The sequence below is a fragment of the Tasmannia lanceolata genome, unplaced genomic scaffold (genome assembly GCF_043159265.1).
Source record: "Tasmannia lanceolata isolate RefF3 unplaced genomic scaffold, GAP_Taslan_0.1 ptg000012l, whole genome shotgun sequence".
NCBI classification, from domain to species: domain Eukaryota; kingdom Viridiplantae; phylum Streptophyta; class Magnoliopsida; order Canellales; family Winteraceae; genus Tasmannia; species Tasmannia lanceolata.
In genome coordinates this window covers 58,041,809-58,055,959 of record NW_027518689.1, presented here as the reverse complement: position 1 = coordinate 58,055,959, position 14,151 = coordinate 58,041,809, and the positions used below count along the sequence as shown (strand labels likewise).

Here is a 14,151-nt window from a genome sequence, read left to right as displayed (position 1 = left end):
CTAAAAGAAATGACTTGTCTGCATCACAAGGGGTATTTGGGCAGGTGGGACCTACTCTCGATCGAGGATCTAAGTGAAATAGATCAGTTAAATCTAAGGATCCTGCTGGAATTGAACCGAAATCAAATAAGACCTTGGGCATTCTTAAAAATGGGATCTCTAGACCGCGCCCTACCGGAATGATCTCTAAGGTTCGGAATTCTAAACTTTGCTCTCTGTGGAAGCGGAGAGCAAGTCAAGAACTATCAGGGGACGAATTTGGGAGGAGCACCTCTGTAAAAACCAAAAGCAAACCAGACTATATCATAAAGCCGCCTTCAGGAAATCATCTGAAGGAAAGAGTGGTTGAGTGGGTTTCAAAAAAAAAAATTCCCAATCTATTTCCAGGGCATGCGTAGCCCTTGGGTGATTAGATAGAAAGGTCATGGGGGTTTCTCCAGCTTCTGCCCCTAATGAAGCTGGATGGAAAGGAGTTTTAGGGGATTGGGGGAATAAAAGGTAAACCTAAGTGACATAGCTAAGTATTAGAGCTAAAATGTAAGGAATGATGGGCATTTCGTGGGTCTCCTTATTGTTGGAGGTGGGGATCTTAGAGTTTATGCCTTGAAAAGCAAGTATAATGACATTTTCTAATCAATAAAGATTTATTTCATCATGAATGGGTATTTACATTAATGAATGTGTGTGATGTGCTTGTTTATTGACACATGTTCGTCCTTATGTAGCATTGTAGAAATGTCATGCTCAAAGGATTCACAGATCCAAGGGAGAAAGAAGATATGGCATCTCGGTTCTATGCAACCTTAATGGTTCCTAGTGAGGAAAGAGACTGGACATCTCTTTCTGTATACAACTAGCACCAGTCTTGCCTACATGCACGTGTCGTGAGGTGACTTATCTCGGTCATCTGGGTAGTGGACCCTAAGCAAGAAGAGTGGGTGCGACGATTGGATTGCGCAACCGAACCGGATCAAATAAAGAAAAACGTGTGGACAAGAAAGTATAAAGTTGTTCTTCTAGATAGGACCCTTCACATGTCCTTAGACCTGAGGGATCTTATTGGTATGTCGGCCCGTTCTAGGGTGTTAGTCTATCTTGCAGTGATTCTATTTTAGAGTCACATTCGGATACAGCTATATCCTAGAGCAAACCCTCGAGACCAATAGTGATACTCAACAAGGGAATCTTCTCACTAAAATATAGGAATTGACATCTACAATTTTGTTCAGAGCGGTAGGCCTACTAAATAGCCTGGCCAGGCGAATTTGATAAAATGTTTATTGAAAAAGTTTTATGAAATATTGAATTGTTTTCAAAGGATTTTACAAATGCATTTGGAGGCCGAACACCGCTTGATCAAAATGGTATACCAAGAGTGGGCCAAGGGGGTAAATGGTGTCCACTTCCCGTATGACTCAACTCAGTAGATGTAGTTATGAAGAAATGACTTGCACATGCATGATGTGATTAAGGGTAAGATGATCTGACGGTCATCTTCAGGGTTACGTCTCAATGGAGGCCACTGACCTAATGCGAGTGTAGTTTAACTACAGAGCGAGACTGCAGTGGGGCCCACCATAGGGTTTTGCAGGATCGACTGTCGGATCCCTGCGACGATCTCACTCATAACTCGATTGACCCAATAACATCCAAACGGATCAGGATTTTGTATTTTATGTAATTGCACGGACGGATATGATCCGTTAGATTAATGTAGATATTAATTAAGTATATATATATATATATGTTGATATATGTATATATATATATATATATATATATATATAGAGAGAGAGAGAGAGAGAGAGAGAAAAGATTGTGTGCTCGAGTGCACCAAGCCCAATCACATGGGGCCCCACTTTGTTAGGATGATCCAAAGCTTTCATTTGAAAGGCCCTTACATAGATGGGGTGTGTACAAAAAATCAGCATATGATCATCCTAACCCATCCAAAAGTGGAGGGCAAAATGGACAGACACCATTTGCCACAAATCTGCCCATTTTTGCCCTCCACTTTTGGAGGGGTTAGGATGATCCAATAGAGCTGATTTTTGTTACACACCTTATCTATGATGGGGCCTTGTAAATGAATATTTTTGAAATACAAGTAGGCAACCCAAGAGGGGGGTGAATTGGTCAAATAAAAATATTTGTCTTAATTAAATGTGATGTTAAAATCAATTTATCAATTTAACCACTTTAAATCTAACCCTTGTTAATATAGATTAAAAATAAATACAAAGAGAAAGAAGTTACCAATCACCAAAGAGAAAGGGGAGAAGAGAAAGCACACCATAAGGAACACAAGATTTAGTGTGGTTCGGTCTATCAACAAGACCTACTCCACTCTTTCAAGCTTTACCTCCTTGGTTACTCCACTAAAGATGAGATTCTCCATAATGGCCGAATCTCCAAACCGTACAAAAACACCTTCTCCAACACCAAGAGAACAAACCCTTTTCGCTCCGGATTCTCCTTTCTTAGCGGGCCGAATCGGAGACCCTCTTTACAATCAAGCTTCTCCTTAAGGCCGAAGCGAAAACCCCTCTCACAACTCCAAAATTCACTCTTCTTAACGGGCCAAATCGGAGACCCTCAATACAATGAAGAAGAACAAAAGAAAAACTCACTTCGCCTCATTAGGCTTGATACAAAAGTGATAGCTCACAAATACTCTCCAAAAGATAAGCAAATCAAAGCCCTATTGAGGTACTCTTGTTGAATGTAGATTCACAAATCAAAGCATAAAGAGGATAAACTAAAAACCTTAGATTTGAAGGTGTAAGCTCAAATAGATTTGAAATAATCTTGCAAAAAGGTTGTTTAGTCAGTCTAGGATAGGATATAAATAGCCCATGAAAAAATATGACCGTTTGGGCATAAAATTGTAAAAAACTGAGTTGAAAAAGTCAAGCCCGGCAAGCCTCAACGGCTACTTTTCCAGATCGGCGCGGTCGACCGAGGTGTCGTGGTCGCCCGCCCTATCGGACGCTCTCTCTTTTATTTTGAAATTCTTATCGCCACGGTCGACCGGGTCTATCGCAGTTGCCCGCCGAGAGCAACCTGGACATTTTATTTTTGTCCAGATTCCTATCCGCGGTCGACCGGCCCGACCATGATGGATTATTTTTGGATTTTCAGAAATACATCTGCGGTCGCCCTGGAGGTCCCGGTCGATCGGCCCGCTATGTTTCGGGAGGTGCTGGACTTCCAGTAACCTTACCGCGGTCGCCCGGGGAACCCCGGTCGACCGACACTGCTTTAAAATCTCAGTTTTAAATATAAAGTTTCAGGGACTTGGGCCATGGTCTTTGGGCTTTTGTCCGAGATTTTCAAACACCTTTTGGGGAGTGTAGATGGTTTCTAAAGATATCAAATTTATTTTAAGAAACCATTTTGAAAACCTTTGAAAGTACAAATACATTTAAAACAAGAGGACTCCAAATACAATCTAAAAAGATAAAATCTTGAGTCTTCCTGGATTGCTTGGCTCGACATCTTGAACTTGCGAGTGAACTCTTTGACTTGATTTGGCTCTTGTGACATCCTCCATTCTTCAAATCATGTTGAGTGGTACATGAGGTGTCACCAATTCTTGTTCAACTCCAAGCTTCTACTGGCACTTGCTAGGTATGCTTGTGAGATCTTTGACTTGAGCTCTTGACTTGAACATCTTCCAGGGATGATGTCTCCAATGTATGCGCAAGCTCCTTGGTTCATTGTGTATGTGGATCCGCAAGCCATGTGTTGAGTTGTGTTGTGTAATGGCGATATGGCATGTGAAATTCTTGTATAAGGCACAACACTTCAAAGCAACACATTAGTCCATAAAGACTAATGAATTTGGGTTTGCTAGCATCAAAACAAGAAGGAAAATGTGAATGATTGAACCAATGGGAACCCTTGGGCTTACAGTTTTGGATCACCACAAAAAATGTGGGACCCATGTGATTGGGCTCTCGAGCGCACCATAAGCTTGGTGTGCTCGAGCGCACAATCTTTTTCCTCATATATATACACATGTCTTTGTTAATTAGTAACAAGAGACAGTAAGAGAATTTTCCGAAGACAAATTGGAGTCAAAATAACTCCCATTGGATGTGAGTTATTAATTAATTAATTTTTAATTAATTATTTAATTATTATACATTATTATGTATTATTAATTTGATTAACTATAAGTATAATAATGTGTAATCCAAATGAGGATAGTTATTCATAAACCGATTTTGCAAAAGTGGCGGAATTGGAATGGAATTGGGAATTGGGATAAGACTACACATTTGGATAAGGTTTGTGGGACCCACAACACTCCTAAATTAGTTGGAGAGCTGGAAAAAAGAGTCTCAATTGCTCAAGAATTTTGAGTTGCACTCAAACTCCTTGTTGGATAAGAATTGCTAAATTGTAGGATCTACAAAGTAAGAAATTCTTTTCCAACACCAACTCTTATGAGATAAGGCCACAAGAGCTGGAGAGAGGCGTTCATACACGTTCTCCCATATATCTTGAGTGTCCCCACACAGCCTTGGAGGTTTGGGAGAGTCTCATTCACTCGGGGAGTCTTAATTCAAGTTGGTTTCTCAATTTGATAGGGTTTGGGAGATAGAAACAAGGATTTATGAAAACAAAACTCTATTTTCTATAAATGATAAAGGGCTGAACGAAATTTTGAGTGAGGAATACTCCAAAATTCGCTCCCCCTTGATTCCCCCTTTGAAAAAAAATGTTTTCCATCTCTCTTTCTCTCTATTTCTCTTCCAATTGAAATAGATTCAAAGAGAAAGGCTTCCAATCAATTTCTCTATTCTCTACAACAAAGGTACTGATTAGATCAGACCTTAAAGAGGTGAATAAGAATTATTCACATCCACAATAGTCCGAGTAAAGAAAAAGAATCCATCAGTTCAACTTGCGGCGTTCAGAACGATCGCAATCGTTCGAGGAGTGGATCAAGCAGCGTGGTTCCTTAATTTCTTCTTCAAAGAGGTATTTATTTATGTTTGATTAATATAATTAACTAATCTAGACTCTAGGATCTTAGGCAATTGCAAGATCGAAAAGAAAAATTTTAAGTTCTATGCAATTTTTATTCCGCTGCGCATAACTATCTTGCCAGAAGGGGATAACCTTCCTTTAGGGGATAAGGGTGAAAAGACATCCTTGTATAAACCAAAGGTTTGCTTGAGGCGATATTGGTCTTAAAAAGCGCTTGAAGTGAGGTTTTTTCACTGTATCATTAAAAGTGGCAACGTGGAGTCGGCGGTTTCCTCGAAAGTGACATTAGTCATGAACAGATATCCTCGAACATTAAAGGCGTCATTGGTAGTCGAAGTACGATTTTAGACATCTGTCACGAATAATCGAAATGAATCTGGTCCCATAAATGTTTTACTATCTAAGTGTGGAAAACTTTATTTAACACGCAACCGTGGGAGGTGTAGGGACCTGCTATTGGCCATCATAAGCAGTCTCTCTCTTAAAAAGATGTCTCTTGGGCTTACTCAGGAGGTTTAAAAGAGAGAAGTTTACGTTTACTTTTTTGCCAACAAAAACTAAAAATGGAGCAGAATGATAACTCTTTCCTCCCTTCCAGTTCCTTGAGTCGGAAAAGAAAACGGTTCATGGACCTCTCGGAGTTGGAGGAGGATCTTCGCAAGATGAAGGCGATGGCTTACAATGAAGACAGGGCCTCTAGAATGCTTCGACCTCCCCCCCCCCCCCCTGGAAATTATCAAGGACTTTCTCAAAAGACAATGGAAGCTGTTTAAAGAGGAGTCTCATCGGAATACTGAGGATCTCTTCCGTTTGACTCCTTATTAGAAGCTAATCTAATTTAGTAACTAAGGAGAAAGAAAGCAAAAGAAGAAAATTGGAAACTAGCTAAAGGTAAGAGCTCTCACATTCGAAATTACTATTCCTTTTCCAAACCTACATTTTTTCTATAAAAGCAACCACACATCAACCCTTGGGCTGCTCTTGAAAATTCTTCCATCTCTCCTCACTCACCAAGAAAATTCATCCCCTCCTTTGAGTGTGTTTGGTTCATCTCTCCCAAGTGTTCTACACAAAGTGTACTTGAATTCCTTCTTCTTCTTCTTCAACACATGACATATTGCGAATTATTGGATCATTCTTCGGGCTTTCTTTAGCGATTATAAGGGCTGGACAAAGCGTATATCTCGAAATATCAGCCCTAGAGACAAGGATTCGCAATCAACGGTAGGCGTTCTTTTACATTTTCGGTTTTTTGTTTAGAAATCGTTTTTAGGATGTTTTAGGGTTTAATTTTCAAATATGATCTAAACGATGGAGTTTTTGGATGAAATTGGAGTATGATATAATATAAATCATGATCTTTTATTTTTCAAATTTTTGCTGAAAAATTGATTTTTCTTCATTAAAATATTGATTTCCTTCGATCTTTCTTCAATATGGGTTTTGAATGAGATTTTCAAAGCAAGTCCTCCAAATTGTTGTGTTTTTCAAAACCTAATATTTTCTGAGTTTAACATAAAATTAAAAACTTCTGGAAAATATAATTTTTTACCATGGTTTGATCGTTTTATTTTCCATTTTATTTTTCGAAAGATAACCTAAAAAAGGGTTATTTCTCGAAGAATAAAATAAAAACAGGTCAAATCAAATCCAAATTCGATGGGAATTTATTTATAAACCGATTTTTAATTTCCAGATCACTCAAAAATTTTCAAATTTTTTAGAGTATTTTTAATCAGATTTTTAATTATTTTAAATTTGGGCTATTTCTAATAAATATCAATCAAATTTGAAAACTCATGAAACTTTCCATATATTAGGTTTATATATAAATAAAAAATTGCATGAAATTTCAAAAAATTTGCTTTATTCATTTTTTTAGCTTGAGCTTCGTTTTGCATACCATAATTATTTCTTATGATCAAATAGATTAATTCTGAAATTTTTCTTTACAAACCAGTAATATAGATTACTGGTATGTTTTAGAAAAAATTTCATGAATTTTATAAAGATTTAATATGATTTTTGATTTTTTTTATTAAAGCGGGTTTTGATTTTCTAGGAAACAAGTGATCTTTTCTGTTAAAATTGGGTTTCTTGGCGAAATTTTATTTTCACGTTCGGAAATTTAGAAGAGAAATATCATGATATATATTATATCTACTCTAATTTTCCTTTGATTTTAGTATAACATTAAGTATGCGTTTTGATTGATTCTTCCAAAATATCGCGATTTTGTGTGATTTTTATTTGATATCAAATTATAATAAAAATTCATGAAATTTTTACAGTAGTTTCTATCATGATTATCTTGAAACTGTATAATTTTGGATTAATTTGGAATTTGTTTCCTGTGGGTTTTCTTGTAATTCATACAATCTGGACTAAATCTAATAAAATCAGATTATGATAGTAAATTACCTTATTAATTCCTGAGAGTTTTACAGTAACCTTCTTTAGTTATGAAAAAGTTTTTGTAAAACTTTGAACTTGATTAGAATCCGATTACTATAGGTTGCTTTGTAAATCAACAACCTAGACTCAAGCTATTACAATTGAAAAATTAATAGTAAATCATAAGAAAAATCAATAACATTTTTACAGTAAGCTTATTTTATGAACCTCATCTTACTGTAAAAATCTGAACTTAATTAGAATAGATTTACTAAGTGTTGCTTTGTAAATCACCAATCTGGCCTCAAATTGATAAAATCCTTTAAAAATTATTTTAATTCAAAAAAACCATAAAAATTTGCAAAACATCTAAACTTTTCAGTAAGAATGTAATTCTTAAACCATTTAAACAGAAGCCATAGATGTTAGTAGTTTCCTTTGGAATTTAGAGTATTAGGTTATTCTAAGTGCAAATGTTAAATACATAATCGTTTATTAATTGCATCCATCTTGTGTAGTCTAGGCATCTAAACTATAGCATGTTGTTGGCTCCGAGGTCTTCTGTCCACGAAAATCCTGAGAACATGCCAGGCAACAAGGTGTTATAATTTCTATGCTAAATTGTATAAGAGTGGAAAGCATGATTCCCTTCCACGAAGGCAACCTATGCATAAGAATATGTCAGTCCTTAAAGCCTTAGGTTTTTCTTAAATTTTAGATATCAAGAACCCCTTTAAAAAGTAAAAAATCAGCAACTTAACAAATTAAGTTCATTTAATCCATGCTTTTGGAACCGTTGGATTGTGGTCTCCCATCGTAGGAACCTTTAGGGCCCCTTAGGAACATTTACGTCACGTTGTGTTCTAGGTTTTAGGGTGTTCTAGAGTTAGGAGTCTAGCCTCATCACGGCCGTTTGCTATGGTAGATCTAGTTACACTAGTTAACCCATTTTCCTATAGGACAAGCCTAGTTAACCTAGGATGTAGGTTCACCTGCATTAGAACGTCTTGCACTTAGGTTGTAATAACCGGTAAAAAAAATATATATATATACAAATAAATAAAAATGGCCTCATAGGTGGGTAATCATCGGCCATTACTCATTTTTCCTCGAGTTAATCGGGCATGAGGACATCTGGCATAATGGGGCGTACGCGATTCGAACCCAACGCTGAGCGAGGATTGAACGGCTTCCTACCACTAAACCACCGTCCCAGATGTCAACTAAAAATGAGTAGATACTTACACATATTAAAAATTACCAATAGTCACTATTCATAATTACTATTCACAATAGTCACTATGCAAGATTACTATGCAGAAATACTACGTAAGATTACTATGCAAAAATACTATGCAAGTTCACTATTGAGATAAACTATTCAAAATTACTATTCACAGTAGGAGCCATCGAGTACTATACACAAGCGGGTCCCACATCAGCAAGCCCCACACAAGCGGGTCCCACGTCAGCGGGCTCCACACAAGCGGGTCCCACATCAGCGGGCCCCACACAAGCAGGTCCCACATCAGCAGGCCCCACACAAGCGGGTCCCACATCAGCGGGCCCCACACAAGCGGGTCCAACCACCAGTGGGACCCACAACAAGCAGGACCTACAAATAGCGGGACCCAACGCCAGCGGGACCCAACACCAGTAGGAACCACTACCAGAAGGACACACCGCAACCACTTTCATTAACTCATTGGTTAAGCGGGTCACTCCACAACCACTATCATTAATGAGTAGTTGCGCTTACCGACGAAAATAATAATTAAATAATATTAATCATCAAGCAGCCTTTACTATTCATTTATTTATACCTTTACTATTCCTATATTTTTAAAAGCATTTAAGAGAAGCATTTAAGAGGGTAGTTGTGAATTTAATAATGTAGTATCTATAAATAGCGGCTCTCATTTTGTTATTTCGACAAACTCTAGTAGAGCTAAAAATTCAGAGAAGAAAGAGTAAGAGAGAGAGGGAAAAAGGGAGAGAGGAGAAGGAAAAGGAAATCCACTTCATCACTACCAAGGTAAGTCTTTCATATAGATAGTTAAAGTATTTATTATGGGTAATATGGTTGGTTCTACCACCTATGTAAATATTAGGATAAAGCATGCATAAGAGGCGATAACTCGCTATAGATTATGCAAGTTTTATCATCTTATTTGAACGGTGAAATGCTAGCATAGTAACCGTAATGTAAACTTTAATCAAAGAAAGGCGAACTGCTGAGCATAGTAGCCTATCTTATTTGAACGGTGAAATGCGAGCATAGTAACCGTAAAGTAAACTTTAATCAAAGAAAGGCGAACTGCTGAGCATAGTAGCCCATCTTATTTGAACGGTGAAATGTTAGCATAGTAACCGTAAAGTAAACTTTAATCAAAGAAAGGCGAACTGCTGAGCATAGTAGCCTATCTTATTTGAACGGTGAAATGCTAGCATAGTAACCGTAAATTAAACTTTAATCAAAGAAAGGTGAACTGCTGAGCATAGTAGCCAAGAAATAAACTAAATCAAAGAATGGTGAACTGCTGAGCATAGTAACCTGTGGGGTCCACATGAATAGTAACATGTGGGGTCCACATGAATAGTAACCTATGGGGTCCACATGAATAGTAACATATGGGGTCCACATGAGTAGTAACATGTGGGGTCCACATGAATAGTAACATGTGGGGTCCATATGAATAGTGCATGCTTGGCCCCATGATTTTAAAATTTTAATAGAAAGAACACTGAACACATGAAACATTATTTTGGACATAGATGGACATTACCTGGACAGAAAGGACACTGCCTTAAAACATGAATTTGATAAAATTAGAATATATTTACAGGTTATCCACTCCAAGGTGTAAGCTCAAACAAACCTGTGATCAAAAAGCTAAATGTAAGGGTTTTCGTCCATTGATTTTCTTTTGCTATATGTAAGGGTTTTCGTCCATTGATTTTCTTTTGCTATATGTAAGAGTTTTCTCCATTGATTCTCTTTTGATATACTGGATGTGAATATTTCATATTCTTTGATTCTCTTTATACGCAATTGCTATAAGAATTTCTATCATTCTAAGATCCACAACTGATGAGAATCCAAGGGGGATCCTTTCTTTCAGACCCCATTCCTTTCAGATAAATGATTTTACTGATAAAGCTATAATTCTATTTTGTATCCTCGAAACTTGTTTCCGTGAGATTATGTTTAGGGTTTATCTTGTGATACCCTAATTCTGAATATGGACTGAGTTATGATATGATGACGGGTGGACGCGTTATAGTCCTCCATGTGCACGTGGGTAAAGACGACTCTAGAGAGTGTAAATCTAGAGGATTATGAGCCGAGGTATGGCTATGAATGGGCCAAGATATGGCTATGAATGAAAGCATCTATGCTTAATGAAGTCTATATATATAATTCTATATATATCAAGTTCTGTAAGTTTTCTCTATACGTTTGGAAAGTATATTGTGCTTATTCTTTCTTTTCATTTTTATAATGTGAGATGTCCTATCTACAAAATATCATGTTCTTATGAGCTTGACAATTCTACATCACTTGTTGTTTATACCCTACTGGGCTATTTGAGCTCACCCCTTTTTCTTCCTTGTTTTATTGTTCCAACCCCCAGGTGAAGTATAGATGAAAGATGAGGAATCTAGAGTTGAATCCAGAGTTGTTCTAAAGGACAAATATGTTTTAAATATGTATCAACTATGTCTTGAATTAAGATGTAATAAGTTAGACCTAATTTCTGTAAACCCTCTAAACGTAGTTGTTGTATTTGAGATCTTGGGAATAATGAAAGTTTTTGAGAAAGATGATGTAATATTTTTCTACGCACCGAGTTGGTATTTCCAAAAAAATTCGGGGCGTTACATAGGTAGGACCATATGGCATCTTAGATGAAGTCCTAGGATAATAAAAGCTAGTCAACTTGAATTAAATGAATTTCCTTAAACTGTTATAACAATCAGTCTAATTTAGATTAGTATCCTAGATGTCTTAGGCATATAGCTTAGTTTAGGCACCGAAATACAATCGACTCTGATTCCAGTGAGGCTTGGATACGTAGGCAGCATTGGATGCTTGGATGGCATACCGAGCACGAGTCGGCCCACCACAAATGGTGGGGTTTTGTATGTTAGTTTTTTTAATTGAATTAATTAAAATATATAGGATTTCCCACAAATTAGAATTTTAGGAGAACATTCACTTAGGTTGAATCTAAACAAATTAAGAAAATCAAGATACACATTAGGGATTACATTGAAATTAGATTTTAGGATGCATGTCACATAGTTCACACATTAATATAGAGTTAAATGAGCCATTTAAAAGAAATTCAGGAGAGTTAACTTTTGAAATTGAAGACCGGATTATCGAGCAAGAATGATGCATATGGTGGTAATTCCCCATACAGTCCATTCTCGTAATTAGGTAACAAATCTAGATTTCTAGTCACTTATGGGTCCTAGATCTCTCATCTAGGTGGCGACTCTGTCATTCTCTTTTGTGTGAAATTCGGATTGCTTTAGTAATCCCAAGTTCACGGAAAAGATGAATTAAATCAATAATAAAAAGCACATGCCATTCGCGTGGGTACGAGAGACCAAGAGAGAGGGAGGCGCACCGCACCCCTCTCGCGGGATTGGGTCCCAGTCGAACCTGTTTCTCAATCTAGAGATGTAAGTAAAGCTGATATTGCGGAAACTTTTTAACAGGCTCGTAAGGTAAGTATAATACGGAATCAACCTATCTTCTTTAGTAAGCCATTTTCCATTTGTCTGACAAATGATCAATAGAGAGTCTCCGTACACATCGAGGTCTTGTACCTCTAATGACAGGGATGCTTCAAGACCGGCTATGCAAGCTTCATACTCAGCCATATTGTTGGTGTACTCAAATTCTAATTTGATGGAAATTGGTATGTGCTCATCCCGACGTGAGACAAGAACGATACCATTTTCTCTATGTCTGTTATTTGATGCTCCATCAAAATACATGGTCCATGTAGTGTCACTGGATGCATCTCTGATCGTCATAATCCCTTCATCTGGAAATTCATGGCTCAGCTCTGCATTTTCAGTGGGTGCATCAGTTAACAGTTCTGCAATGATTCTGCCCTTGACAGACTTCTGAGTGACGTATGTGATGTCGAATTCTGACAACAACAACAACCAACGAGCGGTCCTGCCGACCAAAGCTGGTTTTTCGAACAAATATTTCAGTGGATCCATTTGAGATATCATGAGGATATTAAATAGCGCCGGAAACTTTGAGTGACCCATACTAATGCTAGACAGTTTTTATCCAATTGAGTGTAATTCAGCTCATATTCCAACATCTTCTTGCTGAGATAATAAACTGACATTTCTCTCCTGGTTTCAGGATCTTCTTGTGCCAGCATACATCAGAGATGTGTCCGTAGTTGAAAGATACAAGAGGAAAGGTCGTCCGGCGACCGCAGGTGTTAACACTAGTGGTGATGACAAACGATCCTTGATCTTTTCAAAGGCTTCTTGACATTCAGGGTTCCATTGTTTAGACACATTTTTCTTCAGAAGTTTGAAAATGGGTTCGCAAGTACTGGTAAGCTAGGTTATAAAACGGCTAAAGTACTAAATTCTTCCCAAGAAACCTCTGATTTGTTTCAGTTTTTGGAGATGGCATCTCCTGAATTGCTTTGACTTTGGTAGGGTCTACCTCGATTCCACTGTGGCTGACAAGGAAATCCAGCAACTTTTCGAAAATTACTCCGAAAACACATTTGTTATGATTGAGCTGGAGCTTATATTTTGAGATTCTTTCGAAGAATCTCCTCAGAGCTTGAACATAATCTACTCGAGTCTTAGCCTTGGCAATCATGTCATCAACGTATACCTCTACTTCCTTATGAATCAAGTCATGTAAGAGGGTAGTTGCAGCCCTTTGATAAGTTGCACCGGCGTTCTTGAGAGCGAATGGCATTACCCTGTAGCAGTAGGTTACCCACTATGTAGTGAATGATGTCTTGGTCTTGTCTTCTGGAGCCATATTTATCTGATTGTACCCTAAAAATCCATCCATGAAAGAGAGCAAGGCATGACCTGCCGTATTATCAACTAAAATGTCAATGTGAGGTAAGGAGAAGTCATCCTTTGGACTGGCTTTATTCAGATCTCTAAAATCGACCCAACACCATATTCTTCCATCCTTCTTAGGTACTGGAACGATGTTTGCTAACCATTCGTGATAAGTGACAACCTCTAGAAATCCTGCTTTCAATTGATTGATCACTTCGTCTCTGATCTTGAGGACCCATTCAGGTTTCATTCTTTTGAGCTTCTGCTTCTGGAAAGAGAGGGCTATGGTGCTGGATAATGTCCTCGCTTAATCCTGGCATATCTCCGTATGACCAGGCAAAGACCTCTTTGAATTCTTTTAACAATTTGATCTGCACGCTCTTCAGGGGATAAGGTTTTGCCAATCTTTATCTCCTGAAGCAGGGATTCAGTGCCAATGTTAATAGTTTCAAACTCATCCTCTAAAGGTTTTGCTCGACGCTCCTCCTCTCATTTGATTAAATTTTTAATCTCGAGGGGAGTTTCGTCTGCATCCTTATCTGATGAGGGTTGGTCAATGTTATTTAAAGCATTAGTTTCAGAATAATTGAGAGAGAAATGCGAGTACAGAGAAAGTTCTTTCGTTGATTCATAAGATACATCAGAGGAAGAACTGACTAACACGCCCATTTCAGGCTCATTTACATTTGA

At 37.7% G+C, this 14,151-nt stretch overlaps 1 protein-coding gene across 1 annotated transcript; it reads right to left on the bottom strand.

The window, feature by feature from the left end:
• Nucleotides 1-245: 245 nt before the first annotated feature.
• Nucleotides 246-12,687, bottom strand: LOC143888981 (uncharacterized). The gene is made up of 2 exons (XM_077393359.1): nt 12,065-12,687; nt 246-273 (listed from the first exon to the last, which is right to left on the bottom strand). Exons 1-2 carry the CDS (start codon nt 12,685-12,687, stop codon nt 246-248), a joined length of 651 nt encoding a protein of 216 aa, XP_077249474.1.
• Between the last annotated feature and the right edge of the window lie 1,464 nt (nt 12,688-14,151).

Excerpts from the sequence above, each read along its gene's own strand:
- LOC143888981 (XM_077393359.1), bottom strand. The coding sequence starts at position 12,687 with ATGGGTCACTCAAAGTTTCCGGCGCTATTTAATATCCTCATGATATCT. Across the intron at positions 274-12,064 it reads ATCTCTAGATTGAGAAACAG|AGGTGCTCCTCCCAAATTCG; the intron begins GTTCGACTGGGA and ends TGGTTTTTACAG.